General features: G+C 49.0%; 1 protein-coding gene and 1 long non-coding RNA gene across 5 annotated transcripts in view; one reads left to right on the top strand and one right to left on the bottom strand.

The window, feature by feature from the left end:
- Positions 1-20,822, bottom strand: part of LOC141059863 (uncharacterized) — a 57,481-nt gene extending 36,659 nt beyond the window's left edge. For 2 of the 3 annotated variants that reach the window (XR_012222612.1, XR_012222613.1), the window contains exons 1-2: positions 20,543-20,799; positions 16,146-16,236 (exon numbers count right to left, since the gene is read on the bottom strand). This is a non-coding gene — a long non-coding RNA (uncharacterized lncRNA). Of the gene's footprint in view, positions 1-16,145; positions 16,237-20,542 lie in introns of all 3 variants that reach the window. The other variant, XR_012222615.1, reaches the window with a different exon arrangement.
- A 16-nt stretch (positions 20,823-20,838) lies between these two features.
- NPDC1 (neural proliferation, differentiation and control 1) overlaps positions 20,839-21,298 on the top strand; it is a 138,534-nt gene continuing 138,074 nt past the window's right edge. Inside the window, exon 1 of one of the 2 annotated variants that reach the window (XM_073556035.1) lies at positions 20,839-21,036. In XM_073556035.1, the coding sequence (XP_073412136.1) occupies positions 20,949-21,036 (88 nt within the window). In that variant the 5' untranslated portion in view covers positions 20,839-20,948. The remainder of the gene's footprint in view (positions 21,037-21,298) is intronic. The other variant, XM_073556033.1, reaches the window with a different exon arrangement.

Raw genomic sequence — 21,298 nt, 5'->3', positions numbered from 1 at the left:
AAATTATCCCAAACCAGCTCCCACAATCCCTCTCTCCTGACCCTGTAGTGTGGCCTATATATGTAGTAGTTCCTAACGGGAAGCACGCAGTGTGGGGTGCACGCAGGCATCCCATAAGCAAAGCATCACAGAAGCTAAGCATCAAGCAAACGACAGTTATCCATGACAGTTAATCAGGGCAGGAATCAGGTAACCCACACTTTGCATTCCCTTTTACCCATGTGCTTTATTTCTATCCTCCTGTGCTCCTTTGCCATCCACATTCACCACCCCAACCCCCCTCCATCACGACTCTTACACCTCTGCCCCTCTATACTTCCCTCTCCCATGCACAGCTCCCATGCACTTCTCACCTTCCTGAGAAACCTCAGCCCATCTTGCCCAAATTGCAGAAAAAAAACTACTTGCAATTCCAAAAACTATCTGCTCTTTATCTTCCTATTCCTACTGATTTCAGGTGACATCTCCCCCAACCCTGGTCCACCATCCCCCAACCTCAACCCCTACCCCATATCAAAACCATAATAATCTTATTAATATTACTTGCACTCCCTCATCTCCAGCTTTTAATTGTGCCCTTTGGAATCCACGGTCTGTTTGTAACAAGCTTCCTTTCCTGCACAACTACTTTCTAAACAACTCTCTTAATCTGTTGGCCCTCACTGAAACCTGGATTCAGGATTCTGACACTGTCTCTCCTGCTGCTATTTCCTATGGTGGCTTACAATTCTCTCATTCCCCAAGACCCACAAACAGACATGGTGGCATCGACATACTCGTGTCCCCACAATGCACCATCCAGGTCATCCCCCCAGTTCCATCACTCTCATTCCCTTCCTTTGAGGTCCACACCATCAGGCTCTTCCGTCCCCTCTCCCTCAGAGTAGCGGTCATATACCGGCCCCCAGGCTCACCCACCCACTTCCTTGACCACTTTTCTGCCTGGCTGCCGCACTTCATGTCCTCAGAACTACCAACTCTTATCCTGGGAGACTTCAACATCCCCATTAACAGCCCTACTTCCACATCTGCATCCCAGCTTCTATCACTAACCACCTCTCTAGGCCTCTCGCAGCTCTCAGCCTCTGAGACACACAAGGACGGTAACACCCTTGATCTGGTCTTTGTCCGGCTCTGTTCAATCTCCCACCTAAATAACTCACCGCTTCCACTCTCTGACCACAACATACTCTCCTTCACGCTCACAAATCCTCTCCCACCCCAGCTCACTCCTCCTACTCCAATCAGAAATCTACAAGCCATTAACCCTCAGACACTTTCAGACTCCCTACACTCATCACTGTCCCCAGTCTCCTCTTTTTCCTGTCCTGATCTGGCTGTTCATCACTACATCGACACTCTAAGAAGCACCCTTGACCTAGTAGCTCCCCTCACCCTCAGAACCTCCAAGCAAAGAATTAAACAGCCCTGGCTCACACCACAAACTCAACTTCTCCAGCGATGCTCTAGGAGTGCTGAACGCCTATGGAGAAAAACCCGCACACCAGAAGACTTCATCCACTTCAAATTCATGTTAAGAACCTATAATGCTGCCCTTCACCTTGTCAAACAGACCTACTTCACCACCCTGATCTCCTCACTAGCCAACAACCGCAAGAAACTCTTTGACACCTTTCACTCCCTCCTCAGGCCAAAAGCACCGACATTTGTGCTGGTGACCTGGCCTCCCACTTTACAGAAAAAATAGATAATATCCATCAGGAAATCTGCTCCCAACCACCAAGTGCTGTGACTCCCATTCCTTCCTGCATCTTCCCTGGCTCATTTTCCACATTTGATCCCATCACAGAAGAAGAAGTCTCCCGACTCCTCTCTTCCTCTCGTCCGACCACATGCACTGCAGACCCCATTCCCTCACATCTCCTCCAGTCTCTCTCTCCAGTCGTCACAATTCACCTAACTGCAATCTTTAATCTCTCCCTCTCCTCGGGCATTTTCCCATCCTCCTTCAAACACGCCATTGTTACTCCATTATTAAAGAAACCCACTCTCGACCCATTCTGCACAAACAACTACAGACCAGTCTCCAATCTCCCCTTCATCTCTAAACTTTTGGAGCGCCTAGTTTACTCCCGCCTTACCCGTTACCTCTCCACTCTTCTAGACACACCCTTATAGACCCTTCACAGTCCGGCTTCCGCCCCCTACATTCAACTGAAACTGCACTTATCAAAGTGACCAATGACCTTCTGACAGCAAAACGTAACGGTGACCACTCTCTGCTCATTCTTCTTGACCTATCTGCAGCTTTCGACACTGTTGACCACCGTCTCTGTTACACCGCTCCGCTATACTCACCCGGCCTCCGCTCCCACGCCGCAGTCGCCCTCCGCTCCCACGCCGCAGCCTCTCTCCACCCGACGGCCACGGCGGTCACCTGAGACAGACCCGCGACCGATGCCTTCCCTGCATGCTATGCGCATGCGCCATAGGCCGCGGCCGCGCCTCCTTCCTGCTTCTTATGCTCCGGCTGTGCCCTGACCCGGAAGCACATTTGGACCAATGGCTGACCAGACGGGGCCATATCAGGCCGCTTCCCCCTGAGGGAGGCGCCTGATCGTTGTGTTTCCTGACACTCTGGCCTCGCTCCATCGTGCACACTCTGCTCCTGCAGTTCCTGTCTCGGCTGCTCCTCACAGCAGCTTCTCAGTCCTGCTACCCGTGTTCCTGTCGTCCTACTCCAGTCCTGCCTTGTGTTCCTGCCGTCCTACTCCAGTCCTGCCTTGTGTTTCTGTCGTCCTACTCCAGTCCTGCCTTCACTGTTCCTGCCGTCCTACTCCAGTCCTGCCTTGTGTTCCTGCCGTCCTACTCCAGTCCTGCCTTCACTGTTCCTGCCGTCCTACTCCAGTCCTGCCTTGTGTTCCTGCCGTCCTACTCCAGTCCTGTCTTCAGTGCTCCTGCCGTCCTACTCCAGTCTCAGTCTTACTCCGGTCCATCCTGAGCCGCCCCTCTCGGTACCGGCTACCGTGGTACTCGAACCCCTGGGCCTGCTCCTAACGGTCCCTGTATAGGGGTCGGTTCCACCTGGCAGCTCGCCCGGGGTCCCTCGGTGCCACGGTCCAGAGGGTCCACTCTCGGAGCTCCCGCTCCTGACCACCCACGCTAACAGTACGATCAGGCCATGGACTCCGCCGGTACTACGGCTGCTACCCAGAAAGAGTTGCTATTCCTACGGGAGAATCAGGGGCGCATTATGTCAATCATGAAGTCGATGGACACCCGTTTGTCGGCCTTACAGGTGGCCGATCCTGGAAATGCCACTCAGCTGGCCAGTCTCCAACAGGAGCTGGGCCAGCAGCAAGATACTCAAACCCACATTTTGTCCTACATGGCCTCCTTTGATAGTCGCTTGTCGGCCCTCCAGGCTGCCGCTGCAGTGCCGACTCCTCCCCCTGCGTCTGCTGCTCATCCGACGCCCCGCCTCGCCAAGCCGCCTCGTTTCACCGGGGATCCCAAGCTCTGTAGGGGGTTCTTAAATCAGTGTAGTCTCCACTTTGAATGGCTGCCGCAGCAATATCCCTCGGACCGGGCCAAAGTGGCCTTCATCATGTCCCATCTGGAGGGAGAGGCCCTTTCTTGGGTAAACCCGCTCTGGGAACGTGACGACCCGGTCGTTTCGAGTCTCCCGGTTTTCCTGGATACGTTTCGTAAGGTTTTCGATGAGCCGGGCCGGTTAGCCTCTCTCACTGAGTCACTCTTTAACTTACACCAGGGCTCTCTCACGGTCGGACAGTACGCTATTCGCTTTCGCACTATTTCCTCTGAGCTCGGCTGGAATAACGCAGCTTTGGTGGGGGCATTCTGGCGCGGTCTTTCTAGTAAAATAAAGGATGAACTCGCTGGTCGAGATACCCCGTCCACCTTAGAGGACCTTATCTCGCTGGCTACCCGCATTGACCTGCGCTTCCTGGAGCGCGCTCGGGAGTCAGTGAGAGACAGGCGCTCCTCCAGGTCAGTTCCTCCTTTCGCTCAGTCGGCCAGCTCACGTTCAGTCGGATCTTCTTCCCTCTCTTCGGGTGAGCCCATGCAGATCGATCATCTCAGGTTGGCCGAGTTACGTCAGAGAGAGAGACGGGCACAAGGTCTGTGCCTCTATTGCGGTCATTCGTCACACTATATCCGCACCTGTCCTAAGAGACAGGGAAACGACTCCACCTAGGTCAGGTAAGAGAGGCCTTCCTAGGTGATGATGATGATTCCTCTCAACCCCTTACGATTTCTGTGCTTTTGGTTTCAGGAGGGAGGCGTGGTTCCGAGGTGGCCTACGTGGATTCGGGCTCAGCGGGTAACTTCATTCGGCCGGAAGAGGTAGACAAATACCAAATTCCTGTAGTCACTCTATCTAACCCAATTCAGATTGCCACCGTGGATGGCAAACCGCTACAGGTGACCGTCACCTTGGTCACTGAAGAGGTGGAATTGCAAATCGGAGCCTTACATCGAGAGAAGATAGCCTTTTACGTTTTACCTAAGCTCTCTCACGCCATTCTACTCGGTCTTCCATGGTTAAGGACTCATCAGCCTGTTCTCGACTGGTCTTCTGGGGAGATACTCCGCTGGGGGCACCCGTGCCAAGCTCGCTGTCTGACTCCTGTCCGCCTGGCGGCCGCTCCACGGTCACCTCCAGACCTCTCGGGTCTTCCTCCAGCTTACAGCTCCTACGCCGATGTTTTTGATAAGAAGGAAGCAGAGGTCCTCCCTCCACACCGGCCGTTTGACTGCCCAATTGAACTTGTTTCTGGTTCAACCCCCCCAAGGGGCAGAATCTACCCTCTGTCTCCCATGGAGACCACCGCCATGTCCGAGTACGTCCAAGAGAACCTCGCCAAAGGCTTTATACGGAAATCCTCTTCGCCCGCGGGAGCCGGGTTCTTCTTCGTCAAAAAGAAGGACGGGACTCTACGGCCATGCATTGACTATAGGGGCTTGAATGAGATTACCATCAAGAACAGGTACCCTCTTCCACTCATTCCGGAACTGTTTGACCGTCTCAGAGGGGCTCGGGTCTTTACCAAGCTGGACCTCAGAGGAGCCTACAATCTGGTCCGTATCCGTGCAGGTGACGAGTGGAAGACCGCTTTCAACACTCGAGATGGCCATTACGAGTACCTGGTCATGCCCTTCGGTCTTTGCAATGCTCCTGCAGTCTTTCAAGAGTTCGTCAACGAGATCTTCCGGGATCTCTTGTACTCCTGTGTGGTCGTGTACTTAGACGACATCCTCGTCTTCTCGCCGGACCTCTCGTCCCACAGAAAGAGTGTCCGCCTGGTGCTTCAGCGTCTTCGGGAGAACCGTCTGTATGCAAAGATCGAGAAATGTCTCTTCGAACAGACCTCTCTGCCATTTCTGGGATACATTATCTCCGACGCTGGTCTAAGGATGGATCCCGAGAAGTTGTCTGCCATCCTCAAATGGCCTCGCCCCGTCGGATTAAAGGCGATACAACGATTCCTCGGGTTCGCCAACTATTACCGGCAATTTGTCTCCCACTTCTCCGCGATCACAAGACCCATTTCTGTGCTCACCCATAAAGGGTCTACTTCCAAGGATTGGTCTCCTGAGGCAGAGGAGGCCTTTCTGTCCCTAAAACGGGCTTTCTCCACGGCTCCGGTCCTGCATCGCCCTGAGAGCGATCGACCTTTTGTACTCGAGGTGGACGCTTCCTCGACTGGTGCCGGGGCGGTGCTGTCCCAGAGAACCGCCTCCGGTCGCCTGCACCCTTGTGGCTTCTTCTCGAAGGCCTTTTCTCCATCCGAGTGTAACTACTCGATCGGTGACCGGGAACTTTTGGCCATCAAGTTGGCCTTGGAGGAATGGTGCCACCTCCTGGAAGGAGCTGTCCATCCTTTTGTCATCTTCTCGGACCACAAGAATCTGGCCTATCTCCAGTCTGCCCAGAGACTAAACCCTCGCCAGGCCAGATGGTCTTTATTTTTTGCCCGATTTGATTTCGAGCTCCGATTCCGTCCCGGCAGCAAGAATTCCAAAGCCGACGCCCTGTCCAGGGTCTTCCAACCACACGAATCCACGGAGGAACCGTCACATATCATTGATCCCACTAGGATCATCACCGTGGCTCCAGTGAACTGGCTTACTCCTCCGCCTGGCAAGACGCTTGTGCCAGAGAATCTCAAGCAAAAGGTTCTTCTATGGGGGCACTCCTCCAAACTGGCCGGCCATGCCGGAACTAAGAAGACCCTTGATCTTATCAAACGTCACTACTGGTGGCCCTCACTTCGCCAAGATGTACTCGATTTTGTGGCTTCTTGTCCATCCTGTGCAAAGAACAAGGTACCACGGAGATCTCCGTCTGGCTTGTTGCTTCCGTTGCCTGTCCCTACGGTTCCTTGGGAGAACATCGCCATGGATTTCATCACCGACCTACCCTGCTCTGCGGGCTGCTCAGTCATTCTGGTGGTGGTGGATGATCGTTTTTCCAAGATGGCTCACTTCATCCCTCTGCCCGGTCTTCCCTCAGCGCCGGAGCTGGCCGAGATCTTCATTCATCAAGTCTTCAGGCTTCATGGACTACCTCGACGCATTGTGTCTGACCGAGGGGTTCAGTTTACCTCCAAGTTCTGGCGTTCGCTTTGTAAGCTTATGAACGTTTCCCTCGACTTCTCCTCGGCCTACCATCCACAGTCCAACGGACAAGTAGAGCGTACCAACCAGACGCTTACGGGATACTTACGCCACTTCTCTAACGCCCACCAGAACGATTGGGTCAGCTTACTCCCCTGGGCAGAGTTCGCTTATAACAACCATGCTGGTGAGTCTTCGGCCAAGTCTCCGTTTTTCATTGTTTTTGGCAGACATCCTGGTGTCCCTCTTCCGATAACCCCTGCCTCTGAGGTACCCGCGGCCAATGCCTTGTCCTCGGAATTTTCTAAGATTTGGGCTGAGACCAACACATCACTCAAGAGATCCGCTGATCAGATGAAGAACTATGCAGACAAAAAGAGGTTGGATTCTCCTCCGTATCGTGTTGGCGACAAGGTCTGGCTCTCCTCCAAATTCGTCCGACTAAAACTGCCCTCCTACAAGTTGGGTCCACGCTACATCGGTCCGTTTGAAATTCTGGGACGTATTAACGAAGTTGCCTACAAATTGAGGTTGCCTGCTTCGCTCCGGATCCCGAACACCTTTCACGTCTCTCTCCTGAAGCCTGTGGTGCTGAATCGTTTCCATTCCTCGCTTGATCTTGGTCCTCAGCCGGTGGGTGCCGACAACGTTTTTGAAGTGCAGGACATCCTCGCTGTGAAAAGGGTTAGAGGTAGGACTTTCTTTCTCGTTGATTGGAAGGGCTTTGGTCCTGAGGAGAGATCCTGGGAGCCTCGGGAGAATATTAATGCTCCCCGTATCCTCAAGAGGTTTCTTGTTAATCTCCGGGGGGGGCGGCTTAGGGGAGGGGGTACTGTTACACCGCTCCGCCATACTCACCCGGCCTCCGCTCCCACGCCGCAGTCGCCCTCCGCTCCCACGCCGCAGCCTCTCTCCACCCGACGGCCGCGGCGGTCACCTGAGACAGACCCGCGACCGATGCCTTCCCTGCATGCTATGCGCATGCGCCATAGGCCGCGGCCGCGCCTCCTTCCTGCTTCTTATGCTCCGGCTGTGCCCTGACCCGGAAGCACATTTGGACCAATGGCTGACCAGACGGGGCCATATCAGGCCGCTTCCCCCTGAGGGAGGCGCCTGATCGTTGTGTTTCCTGACACTCTGGCCTCGCTCCATCGTGCACACTCTGCTCCTGCAGTTCCTGTCTCGGCTGCTCCTCACAGCAGCTTCTCAGTCCTGCTACCCGTGTTCCTGTCGTCCTACTCCAGTCCTGCCTTGTGTTCCTGCCGTCCTACTCCAGTCCTGCCTTGTGTTCCTGTCGTCCTACTCCAGTCCTGCCTTCACTGTTCCTGCCGTCCTACTCCAGTCCTGCCTTGTGTTCCTGCCGTCCTACTCCAGTCCTGCCTTCACTGTTCCTGCCGTCCTACTCCAGTCCTGCCTTGTGTTCCTGCCGTCCTACTCCAGTCCTGTCTTCAGTGCTCCTGCCGTCCTACTCCAGTCTCAGTCTTACTCCGGTCCATCCTGAGCCGCCCCTCTCGGTACCGGCTACCGTGGTACTCGAACCCCTGGGCCTGCTCCTAACGGTCCCTGTATAGGGGTCGGTTCCACCTGGCAGCTCGCCCGGGGTCCCTCGGTGCCACGGTCCAGAGGGTCCACTCTCGGAGCTCCCGCTCCTGACCACCCACGCTAACAGTCTCCTACTCTCTAGGCTCCAGTCACTAGGCATTAAGGACACTGCTCTCTCCTGATTCTCTTCCTATCTTTCTGACCGCTCCTTCAGTGTTTTGTTCTCTGGCTCCCCGTCATCTCCTCTTCCTCTCGCTGTCGGGGTACCTCAGGGATCAGTCCTTGGCCCCTTTCTCTTCTCTCTCTACACGGCCCCAATTGGACAGACTATCAGCAGATTTGGCTTTCCGTACCATCTTTATGCTGATGACACACAACTATATACGTCATTCCCCGACCTTAGCCCCGCGTACTACAGAACGCCAGTAACTGTCTGTCCGTACTCTCCAACATCATGTCTGCTCTCTATCCGAAACTCAACCTCTCCAAAACTGAACTCCTTCTGCTCCCGCCGTCTACTAACCTCCCTAAATCTGACATTTCCCTCTCCGTGAGTGGCACTATAGTAACACCCTGGCAGCAGGTGCGCTGTCTGGGTGTTATGTTTGACACCAATCTCTCCTTCACATCCCATATACAATCTCTTGCCCACTCTTACCGCTTACACCTAAAGAACATCTCTAGAATCCGCCCTTTTCTCAACATGGAAACAACAAAAACCCTCACTGTAGCATTGATCCACTCCCGCCTGGATTACTGCAACGCTCTATTAATTGGCCTCCCCGTTACTCGACTATCCCCTCTCCAGTCCATACTTAATGCAGCAGCCAGGGTCATCTATCTGGCTAATCGGTACTCGGACGCATCTGCTCTTCGCCAGTCCTTACATTGGCTGCCCATTCATTATAGGATCCAATTCAAAGTACTTGTTCTTACCCACAAAGCTCTCCACAGTGCAGCACCCCCCTACATCTCCTCCCTCATTTCTGTCTATCGGCCTAACCGACCGCTGCGCTCTGCAAACGACTTTCGACTAACCTCTGCACTAATCCGTACCTCCCACTCCCGACTCCAAGACTTCTCCTGCGCTGCGCCAATCCTCTGGAATGCTCTACCCCAAGAAATTAGGACTATCCACAATTTGCATAGTTTTAGGCGCTCCCTCAAGACACATTTGTTCAGAGCGGCCTATCACGTTCACTAATCAAAATCATTATATGTATAAGTGTGCATGAGTAGCCCATTCACTATCTCCATCCATCCCTCAAGATGGCTGGACCATTATTGTAAATACACACCTGTACTTTGTATCTCCCCCACCTCATTGTAGATTGTAAGCTCTCACGAGCAGGGTAGTCTTATTTTGCTTTAATGATTGTATTGTTAATGTTGCTACTTATGACTTGTGTTTTGAAACTGTTAAACTGTAAAGCGCTGCGGAATATGTTGGCGCTATTGTTATTATATGGTGCATATTATTCTATGGAGCATCTTATGGGGCCATTATTAACCTTTGTGCAGCATTATATGGGGTGTATTTTGTATGGAGCATCTTATGGGGCCATCATGAACTGTATGAAGCATTATATGGGGCTCCTGATGCAATATGGATATTCAAAAACATTTAACCTACTGATGTCTCAATTAATTTGACTTTTATTGGTATCTGTTTTTATTTTTGAAATTTACCAGTAGCTGCTGCATTTTCCACCCTAGGCTTATACACGAGTCAATAAGTTTTCTCAGTTTTTTGTAGCAAAATTAGGGGGGTCGGCTTATACTCGGGTCAGCTTATACAGGAGTATATAGGGTAAAAATGATCAATGTACGTTTTATTGTTCTCAACACATTCCACTATATAATGAATAAAGATTTGCAACTGGAATATTTCATGCAGTGATATCTGTGATGTGGTATTTTAGTGTAACCTTTATTTTTTGAGCAGAACATATACACAGGGCCGCAATCAGGGCATTACTGCCCTGACTGGCGTATGGGGCCTGGTTAGCAGAAGGGGCCTGCTTCAGGCCCTGTTTCTTCTGCTGATTGGGCCCCAGCGGCAGGATTCTCCGGTGCAGTAACTGAACCTTTGTCCGAGATGCAGGTTCAGTTACTCTATTGCCTTGCGGGCCCACAAGGTAATAGTTAAAGCCACCAGCCAACCGGAGGCTGGCAGTGATGTCAGCGCGCACGTCGCCGGCGTATGACGTCATTGTCACTCGCCGGTAAGTGTGTGCTTGAAACGCCGGGAGAGATCATTGCCGCAGGAGCATGGCTAGGTAAGGGGACCTTTTTTTTTTTCTATTGAAAGTGGCAACCGCACTATGTTTCACCGGCAGGATGGAGACACGGGGGCAGGATTGGAGACATGGGGCAGAATGGAGACACAGGGGAAGAATGTTGTCACGGAGGTAGAATGGAGACACGGGCAGGATTGGAGACACGGGGGGCAGAATGGAAACATGGGGACAGAATGGAGACACGGGGCAGAATGGAGACAGGATTGGATAAACTAGGGCAGAATGGAGACAAGGGGTGCAGGATTGGAGACACGGGGCAGAATGGAGATACTGGGGAGAATGGAGACAGGAGGCAGGATTGGATACACGAGGGCAGAATGGAGACAAGGGGGCAGGATGGAGATATGGGGCAGAATGGAGACAAAGGGGCAGGATTGGAGACACGGGGAAGAATGGAGACACTGGGGCAGAATGGAGACAGGAAGCAGGATTGGATACATGAGGGCAGAATGGAGACAAGGGGGCAGGATTGGAGACACGGGGCAGAATGGAGATATGGGGCAGAGTGGAGACACGGGGCAGAATGGAGACACAGAGGTAGGATGGGAGACACAGTGCAGGATGGAGACATAGTGCAGGAATATGGGGGGGTGGAGACAGATGGTGCAGGATCATGGGGCAGGATGGAGACAGATGGGACAGGATGGAGACAGATGGGACAGGATGGAGACAGATGGGACAGGATCATGGGGCAGGAAGGGACAGAATGGAGACAGATGGGACAGGATCATGGGGCAGGATGGAGAGAGATGGGGCAGGATGGAGACAGATGGTGCAGGATGGAGACAGATGGGGCAGGATCATGGGACAGATGGGGTAGGATCATGGGGCAGGATGGAGACAGATGGTGTATGATCATGGTGCAGGATGGATATGATGGAGACAGATGGGGCAGGATCATGGGACAGATGGGGCAGGATAGGAGAACATATGGCTGGAGCCAGGAATGAGACACACGGGGTCCAGGATGGGGGATATTATTACCATAGGGGCTAATTAAGGGATATTATTACTGCAGTGATGTATTTATTTTATTGTATATAATGGCACTTATGGTGACGTTAGTATTGTGTTTTTTTTTATTACTGATTATTATTGTAGTATTCAGTCACTATGTGGTGGTAATATGTTGTCCGGCCATGGTCTGGCGGTATTTGTTCCTTGTATGTGCTATTATTTGGTCACTATGTAGTGATAATATGTGATCTGGTCATGGTGTGGTTGTTCTGCCTTTCTACACGTATGGTGCTGTGTGGATTTCAGCATACAGCTAAACCTCATCCACTTTTCAGTAAACAAACTGTATAGATGCTTAAGTCTATATTTATTGAGGTGATGATGTGAACTTGGTAACAGTGAACGATAATGGTGGATGATATTGTGTGACCACAGAGTGGATGGTAACGGAGTGGTAAAAACTACAAGGGAATAAACAGTATCAGTACTGGCAGATAACATAAACAATAGCATGATACAGCGTACAATTAACATCAGTAACTGGGGCTTTACAGAGTTAGCACATAACACACCATAACACAGAGATACAGTTATCACGGCTATCTAAAGCGAGTTCAGGCTGCCAGCATTGTACTACTTATACAGACATGCAACTATCTGCATATAGAGAAAACAACAACATGATACAAAGCACAACATGCATATAAGTACACAGTATGCTACATGGTGGCTGCATAAGGCTACTTTCACACTTCAGTTTTCTGAGGTCAGCCGCAATATGGTAAAGATTAAAAAAATGGATCCGTTTCTGTTTGAGAATAAATGGATGCACTGGATCCTTTGGTTTGACGGATTCGTTTCACTCAGCAATGTTTGAAATTTAAAGTTACAGGACTTTGGAAAGGAGAGAGAGAAAGAGAGAGAGAGTGTTGATCCTTGGATGTGGTATTATAGGTCACTATGTGGTGGTAATATGGTGTATGGACATGGTGTGGTGGTATATGTCCCCTGTATGTGATATTATTGGTCATTTTAAAAATAAATAAAAATTTACCTACATTGTATTGGATGTTTTAAAAAAATGTTTAATAGGTTAGAGTAGAGTAGGGCCCGGCCAAAAGAGTCTACCTTGTTGTGGTGGCGGCTTAAAAAATCTTTTGACTGTGGACAGTTCGAGGGGTGGAGGCGGGGCTGGGGTGTAGCCTGGGCGGAGTCTCAAGGGGGCCCCGAAATTCTTAGTGGCAGCCCTGCATATACAAATGATTACATGGCTCTGACATATGGCGCTGTCATACATAAAATATAGTAGAAAGAATCAGGGCGGCCATCAGGGCATTACTGCCCTGACTGGCGTATGGGGCCCGATCAGCAGAGGGGGCCCTCATCAGGCCCCATCACCTCTACCCATCGGGCCCCACTGCCCCGTCCCCAGCGGCAGGATTCTGCCGATCAAGTAACTGAACCTGCGTCCAGGACGCAGGTTCGGTTATTCTATTGCCGTGTGCGCCCGCACGGCAATAGTTAAAGATCTCCTGTGTATAATGGCACTTATGGTGATAGTATTGTTTTTTTTTTCTATTACTGATCAGTATTGTAGTATTCAGTCATTATGTGGTGGTAATATGTGGTCTGGACATGGTGTGGCGGTATTTGTCCCTTGTATGTGCTATTATTTGGTCACTTTGTGGTGGTAATATGTGGTCTGGACATGGTGTGGTGGTATTTGTTCCTTGTATGTGATATTATTCGGTCACTGTGGTGGTAATATGTGGTCTGGATATGGTGTGGCGATATTTGTTATTACTATTATTATTTATTACTATTATGCATTTATATAGCGCCATTTATTCCATGGCGCTTTACATGTGAAAAGGGGAAATATAGACAAGTATAATAAACGTGTGTAAGACAAGGGACACACAAGTACATAAGGAGAGGGGACCCTGCCCGCGAGGGCTCACAGTCTACAGGGATGGGTGAGGATACAGTAGGAGAGGGTAGAGAAGGTCGTGCGATGGTTCAGTAGACCGAGGATCATTGCAGGCTGTAGGCTTCTCGGAACAGGTGGGTCTTCAGGTTCTTCTTGAAGGTTTCCGTTGATGGTGAGAGTCTGATGTGTTGCGGCAGAGAGTTCCAGAGTATGGGGGAAGCACGGGAGAAGTCTTGTATGCAGTTGTGGGAAGAAGAGATAAGGGGGAGTAGAGAAGGAGATCTTGAGATGATTGAAGGTTGCGTGCGGGTAGGTACCTAGAGACCATGTCACAGATGTATGGAGGAGACAGGTAGTGGATGGCTTTGTATGTCATGGTTAGGGTTCTGAATTGGAGCTTCTGGGCAATAGGAAGCCAGTGAAGGGCCTGGCATAGGGGGGAGGCTGGGGAATAGCAGGGAGACAGGTGGATTAGTCGGGCAGCAGAGTGTAGGATGGACTGGAGCGGAGCCAGAGTGCTAGAGGGGAGGCCAGAGAGTAGGAGGTTGCAGTAGTCAAGGCGGGAGATGATAAGAGCATGCACTAGTGTTTTTGTGGTTTCGTGGTTGAGGAATGAGCGGATCCGGGAAATATTTTTGAGTTTGAGGTGGCAGGAGGAGGCGAGGGCTTAGATATGTGGTTTGAAAGAGAGTGCAGAGTCGAGAATCACCCCAAGGCACCGAGCGTGCGGGACTGGGGAAAGAAAGCAGCCATTGACATTGATGGATAGGTCTGGTGGAGGGGTAGAGTGAGATGGAGGAAAGATGATGAATTCTGTTTTGTCCATGTTCAGTTTGAGAAAGCGAGCAGAGAAGAAGGCTGAGATAGCAGACAGACATTGTGGGATTTCAGTCAGTAAGGAGGCGAGGTTGGGTCCAGATAGGTAGATCTGCGTGTCATCGGCATAGAGGTGATACTGCAAACTGTAGGATTCTATGAGCTGTCCCAAGCCAAAGGTGTAGATGGAGAATAGTAGGGGTCCTAGGACAGAGCCTTGAGGAACACCGACAGGGGGCGAGGTGAGGAGGTGGTGTGTGAGAGGGAGACACTAAATGTTCGGTCTGTTAGGTATGATGAGATCCAGGATAGGGCCAAATCTGTGATGCCAAGAGATGAAAGAGTCTGTAGCAGGAGGGAATGGTCTACGGTGTCGAAGGCAGAGGACAGGTCCAGGAGAAGGAGGACAGAGTAGTGTCGCTTGCTCTTGGCGGTTAGTAAGTCGTTAGTGACTTTAGTTAGGGCAGTTTCAGTTGAGTGATGCGGTCGGAAGCCAGATTGTAACCGGTCAAAGAGGGAACAGGAGGAGAGGTGGGAGGACAGTTCAAGATACACATGCTGTTCCAGTAGTTTTGAGGCGTAAGGGAGAAGAGATATCGGGCGATAGTTAGACACAGAGGATGGATCAAGGGAGGGCTTTTTGAGGATGGGTGTGATTGAGGCATGTTTGAAAGATGAGGGAAAGACACCATTTGTAAGTGAAAGGTTGAAGAGGTGTGTTAGAGATGGGATGAAGACTGTGGCCAAGTTAGGGATGAGGTGAGATGGGAGTGGGTCGAGGGCACAAGTGGTGAGGTGTGATCTTGACAGAGGGGTGGAGAGCTGATCTTCTGCCATGGTGGAGAAGCTGGCTTTTGCAGAACAGGGCTGAGCGGCTAAGAGGGGCGTTGGGGGCTGCGGGCCAAAGTTTTGTCTGATCTTGTCGATCTTCTGCTTAAAGAAGGAGGCAAAGTCTTCAGCAGAAATGAGAGGAGGGGGAGGAGGTGCTGTGGGACGGAGTAGAGAATTGAAAGTGTTGAAGAGTTGTTTAGGGTTGTGAGACAGGGAGGATATGAGAGATGCGAATTAAGTTTGTTTAGCAGCAGAGAGTGTGGACTTAAAGCTGGCAAAGGACTGCTTGTATGCACTGAAGTGCTAAGTAGAATGGGTTCTCTTCCATCTCCGCTCAGCAGCCCTGGAAACCCGTCTCAGTTCTTTGGTCAGGCTGGTCAGCCAGGGCTGCCTGTTGATTGTACGAGTTTTGCTCTGCGTGAGGGGGGCAGCCGAATCAAGTGTTGCTGTTATTGTGGTGTTATAAAAAGTGGCAGCAGCATCTGTGTCATGAAGGGAAGCTATGCCTGTAAGAGGGAGAAGGGACTCAGAGAGTGATTGTAAATTGAGGTGTTTGAGATTCCTGCGAGGGTGAGCGAGTTTATAGAGCGGGTGTTGCGCAGTAGGGGAGGAGAGTGAAGAGAATGTCAGTAGGTTGTGGTCAGACAGGGGGAGGGGTGAGTTATTGAGATTAGTGAGGGAACAGAGACGGGTGAAGATAAGGTCCAGCGTGTGACCATCTTTGTGAGTGGTTGCAGAGGACCATTGAGTGAGGCCAAGGGAAGCCATGAGCGATAGAAGTTTAGAGGCAGCTGGGGTGGAAGTGTCAATGGGGATGTTGAAGTCGCCCATGATGATGGTGGGGATGTCAGCAGAAAGGAAATGGAGTAGTGAAGTGGTCGAGAAAGGTGGAGATGGCTAGTTCTGCGGGGCGATAGATGACAGCCAGTTGGAGGTAATAAAAAAAAAAACACAATACCATCACCATAAGTGCCATTATACACAGGAGTTCTGTACTTAGTATGCAGTGTCTGTGTACAGGTAATACAGTGATCAATGACATTATACACAGGAGCTCTGTATATAATGTACAGGTAATACAGTGATCACTCGTGACATTATACACAGGACCTCTGTATATAGTATACAGTATATAGTGTCAGTGTATAGGTAACACACTAACTCACCAGTGATGTATCTAGGTGAAGTCCTTCATCATTGCTTTTCATCTTTCATCCAGCACAGACCACCATCACGTCTTCCAGCCAGGACTCGTCTCTGCAGGAATAACACAGTTATCTAGAGCTCCGCTTGCAGAACACATTACTTATTTTTTTCCCAACTTCTACATTACATAAAAAAGGCGACATATTGTCACTCTACACAGTAACATGACCATCCCCCCATTTAAAACAGTATACTCAAAAAATAAAATAAAGACATCACTGCAGTAATAATATCCCTTAATTAGCCCCTATGGTAATAATATTCCCCATCCTGGCTCCCGTGTGTTTCATTCCTAGGTTCAGCCATATGTTCTCCCATCCCGCCCTCATGAGTATTCATTGTGCCCCATATGATCTCCCCATCTGTCTCCATTGTTTCCATCCTGCCCCATGATCCTGCACCCTCCTGTGTCTCACATTCTGCCCCTTCCTGTGTCTCACTGTCACATTCTGCCCCCATCATGTCCAGCAATCTGCCCCCATCATGTCCAGCAATCTGCCCCCATCATATTCAGCAATCTGCCCCCATCATGTCCAGCATCTCTGTTCCTTGTATGTGATGCTATTAGTCATTTTAAAAATTGAAAAATGAATAAAAATATACCTAAATTGTATCGGATATTTTAACAAATATTTAATAGGTTACAGTAGAGTAGAGCTCGGCCAAAAGTGTCTACTGTGTTATGGTGGCTACTTAACCCCTTTCTGCCATCAGACGTACTATCCCGTCCATGTGCCCAGGGACTTAATTCCCAGGGACGGGATAGTACGTCATAGCGATCAGCGGCCGGGTGTCAGCTGATTATCACAGCTGACACCCAGCACAATGTGTCAGGGGCGGTCACGGACCGCCCCCGACACATTAACCCCTTGTACCCCGCGATCAAACACGATCGCGGTGTACCGGGGGTTGAAGGGAAGCATTGGCAGGGAGCTTCCCTGAGCCCCCCATGGCAGCGCAATGTGCAGCGCTGCTGCGGGGGGGCTCTTTCCCTACAGGCCCCCAGATCCAAGATGGCGACGGGGACCTTCGGGGGCCTGTAGGGAGCTGACATCCTCACTGCCTGCAAAGCGCAGGCATGAGGAAGTCTGCAGCAGTGCCTGTGACAGATTGCTGATCTGTCACAGTGATCTGTGATGTGACAGATCAGCGATCTGTCACAGGACAGTGATGTCCCACCTGGGACAATGTAATAAAGTTAAAAAAAAGAAAAAAAAGTGTAAAAATAATTTTAAAAAAATCGCTAAATAAATTAGTAGAAAAAAAAAATATTCCCAAATAAATTCATTTTTTGAAAATAAAAAAAAACAATAAAAGTACACATATTTGGTATCGCCGTAACGACCCGCCCTATAAAACTGTCCCATTAGTTATCCCCTTTAGCGAACCCCTTAAAAAATTAAAATAAAAAACGAAGCAAAAAATAATGATTTATTATCATACCACCGAACAAAAAGTGCCATAATGCGCGATCAAAAAGACGCCTATAAATATCCATGGTACCGCTGAAAACGCTGGTTTTTGTTCATTCTGCGTCCCAAAAATCGGAATAAAAAGCGATCAAAAAATATCACATGCCCGAAAATGATACCAATAAAAACGTCAACTCGTCCCGCAAAAATAAGACCTCACATGACTCGGTGGGTCAAAATACGGAAAAAATTATAGCTCTCAATATGTGGTGATGCAAAAACTATTTTTACAATAAAAAGCTACTTTCAGCGTGTGACAGCTGCCAAACATAAAAACCGCCATAAATAGTAAATCAAACCCTCCGTTATCACCCCCTTAGCTAGAGAAAAATAATAAAATTTAAAAAAATGTATTTATTTCCATTTTCCCATTAGGGTTAGGGCTAGGGTTAGGGCTGAGATTAGGCTTAGGGGTGTGTTGGGGTTAGGGTTGGAGTTAGAATTGGGGGGTTTCCACTGTTTGTGCACATCAGGTGCTCTCCAAATGCAACATGGCATCTGATCTCAATTCCAGCCAATTCTGCGTTGAAAAAGTCAAATGGTGCTCCTTCCCTTCCAAGCTCTGCTATGCGCCCAAACAGTGTTTTACCCCCACATATAGAGTATCAGCCTACTCAGGACAAATTGCAAAACAACTTTTGGGGTCCAATTTCTCCTGTTACCCTTAGGAAAATAAAAAATTGGGGGCAAAAATATCATTTTTGTGGAAAAAAATGATTTTTTTTATTTTCACGCCCAGGCGTTATAAACTTCTGTGAAGCACTTGGGGGTTCAAAGTGCTCACCACACATCTAGATAAGTTCTGTGGGGGGGTCTAGTTTCCAAAATGGGGTCACTTGTGGGGAGTTTCAATAGTTTAGGTACATCAGGGGCTCTCCAAACGCACAACACCCGCAGACCAATCCATCAAAGTCTGCATTCCAAAACGTCACTACTTCCCTTCCGAGCCCCGACGTGTGCCCATACAGTAGTTTTCTCCCACATATGAGGTATCAGCACACTCAGGACAAATTGGACAACAACTTTTGGGGTCCAATTTCTCCTGTTACCCTTAGGAAAATAAAAAAATTGGAGACTAATTGATCATGTTTGTGGAAAAAATACTATTTTCTTATTTTCATGCCTGGGCATTATAAACTTCTGTGAAGCCCTTGGGGGTTCAAAGTGCTCACCACAAATCTAGATAAGTTCCTTAGGGGGTCTAGTTTCCAAAATGGGGGCATTTGTGGGGGGTTTCCACTGTTTAGGTACATTAGGGGCTCTCCAAAGGCAACATGACACCTGCAGACCATTCCATCAAAGTCTGCATTCCAAAACATCACTACTTCCCTTCCGAGCCTCGACGTGTGCCCATACAGTAGTTTTCTCCCACATATGGGGTGTCAGCGTACTCAGGACAAATTGGACAACAACTTTTGGGGTCCAATTTCTCCTGTTACCCTTGGGAAAATAAAAAAATGGGGACTAAAAGATGATGTTTGTTGAAAAAATACGATATTTTAATTTTCACACCCGGACGTTATAAACTTCTGTGAAGCACTGGGGGGTTCAAAGTGCTCACCACACATCTAGATAAGTTCCTTAGGGGGTCTAGTTTCCAAAATGGGGTCACTTGTGGGGGGGTTTACACTGTTTTGGTACATCAGGGGCTTTCCAAACGCGACATGGTGTCCGATCTCAATTCCAGCCAAAAACGTCAAATGGCGCAGCTTCCCTTCCGAGCTCTGCCATGCGCCCAAATAGTGGTTTACCCCCACATGTGGGGTATCAGCGCACTCAGGACAAATTGCACAATAACTTTTAGGGTCCTGTTGCCCTTGGAAAAATACAATTTTTTGTGGAAAAAATATGATTTTTTAATTGTACCGCTGTACGTTATAAACTTCTGTGAAGCCCTTGTGGGTTCAAAGTTCTCACCACACATCTAGATAAGTTCCTTGGGGGGTCTAGTTTCCAAAATGGGGTCACTTGTGGGGGGTTTCCACTGTTTAGGTACATCAGGGGCTCTCCAAAAGCGACATGGCGTCCGATCTGAATTCCAGCCAATTTTGCATTGAAAAAGTCAAACAGCGCTCCTTCCCTTCTGAGCTCTGCCATGCGCCAAAACAGTGGTTCCCCCCACATATCAGGTATCAGCGTACTCAGGACAAATTGCACAATAACTTTTGCAGTCCAATTTCTCCTGTTACCCTTGGTAAAATAAAAAAAATTGAACCTGAAGTATTTTTTTTGTGAAAAAAAGTTAGATGTTCATTTTTTTTTAAATATTCAAAAAATTCCTGTGAAGCACCTGAAGGGTTAATAAACTTCTTGAATGTGGTTTTGAGCACCTTGAGGTGTGCAGTTTTTAGAATGGTGTCACTTTTGGGTATTTTCTATCATATAGACCCCTCAAAGTGGCTTCAAATGTGATGTGGTCCGTAAAAATAAAATGGTGTGTAAAAATGAGAAATCGCTGGTCAACTTTTAACCCTTTTAACTTCCTAACAAAAAAAATTTTGGTTCCAAAATTGTGCTAATGTAAACATGTGGGAAATGTTATTTATTAAGTTTTTTATGTGCCATATCTCTGTGATTTAAGGGCATAAAAATTCAAATTTGGAAAATTGCGAAATTTTCAAAATTTTCGCCAAATTTCCGTTTTCTTTCACAAATAAACGCAAGTTATATGAATTAAATTTTACCACTAACATGAAGTACAATATGTCACGAGAAAACAATGTCAGAATCACCGGGATCCATGGAAGCGTTCCAGAGTTATTACCTCATAAAGGTACAGTGGTCAGAATTGTAAAAATTGGCCCAGGAGTTAACGTGCAAACCACCCTTGGGGCTTAAGGGGTTAAAAAATATTTTGGCCAAAACAAGAGCTGCTGTGCACTTACCCTCATAAACCTTCTTGCGTCCATCGCTTTGTTAGCATTAACTCTCTTTTCACTTTTCTTGTTACCTTTAACATTGATATTTTCTATGCTTTTTTAGCAAATGTTTTTGTAGCTTATCCTAAACAATGAGGGCTAATTATAATAACTCCTCCAAAAAATGTACCTGCAGCAATGGCGCATAATAATCTCATTCTCCACAGAATTTACCTCACCGGCTAATTACGACCGCAGCCAGCGACTGCTCCTGAGGTAAATGCGCGCGCCGCGCAGCCAGAGGGAACACAGTGCGCATGCGCACAAGGCGACAGCTCCCTTCCCGTCCTATGCGCGTTCTCGCTTCTTCTGTCAGTCAGTGATTGCTCCGGCCGCGAACACGATGCAACCGCTCCCCGGATTAGTCTGAGACATGGGGGGATATAATGGGTCGGGGATCCCTGTGGGGACCGCCGTGTGCTGCTGTCTGCTGCTCCTGGCGATGTGTTCTGGAAGCCCAGGTATGATGGGAAGGGGGGCAACATGGATGAGGCAGGTGTCACCTCTAATGATTTCCTGAGGTAGCAGGTTTATTTACTGTGCCGTGCACGAGAATAGCTGAGGTATGTCATAATGTTCATACATAATGTGCCTCTGTATACTTGTATTTATCAAAATGTAGTGTGTATACAATGTACAGTGTGTGTCTATGTATATACATCTGTATATGTGTATTTATCCATATGTACAGTGTCTATAATGTACTGTGTGTGTGTATATATG

Source organism: Dendrobates tinctorius, unplaced genomic scaffold, assembly GCF_039654945.1.
Source record: "Dendrobates tinctorius isolate UK_male_01 unplaced genomic scaffold, ASM3965494v1 ptg000231l, whole genome shotgun sequence".
NCBI classification, from domain to species: domain Eukaryota; kingdom Metazoa; phylum Chordata; class Amphibia; order Anura; family Dendrobatidae; genus Dendrobates; species Dendrobates tinctorius.
Note: the sequence above shows the minus strand (reverse complement) of the source record. Positions and strands in the feature narration are given on the sequence as shown.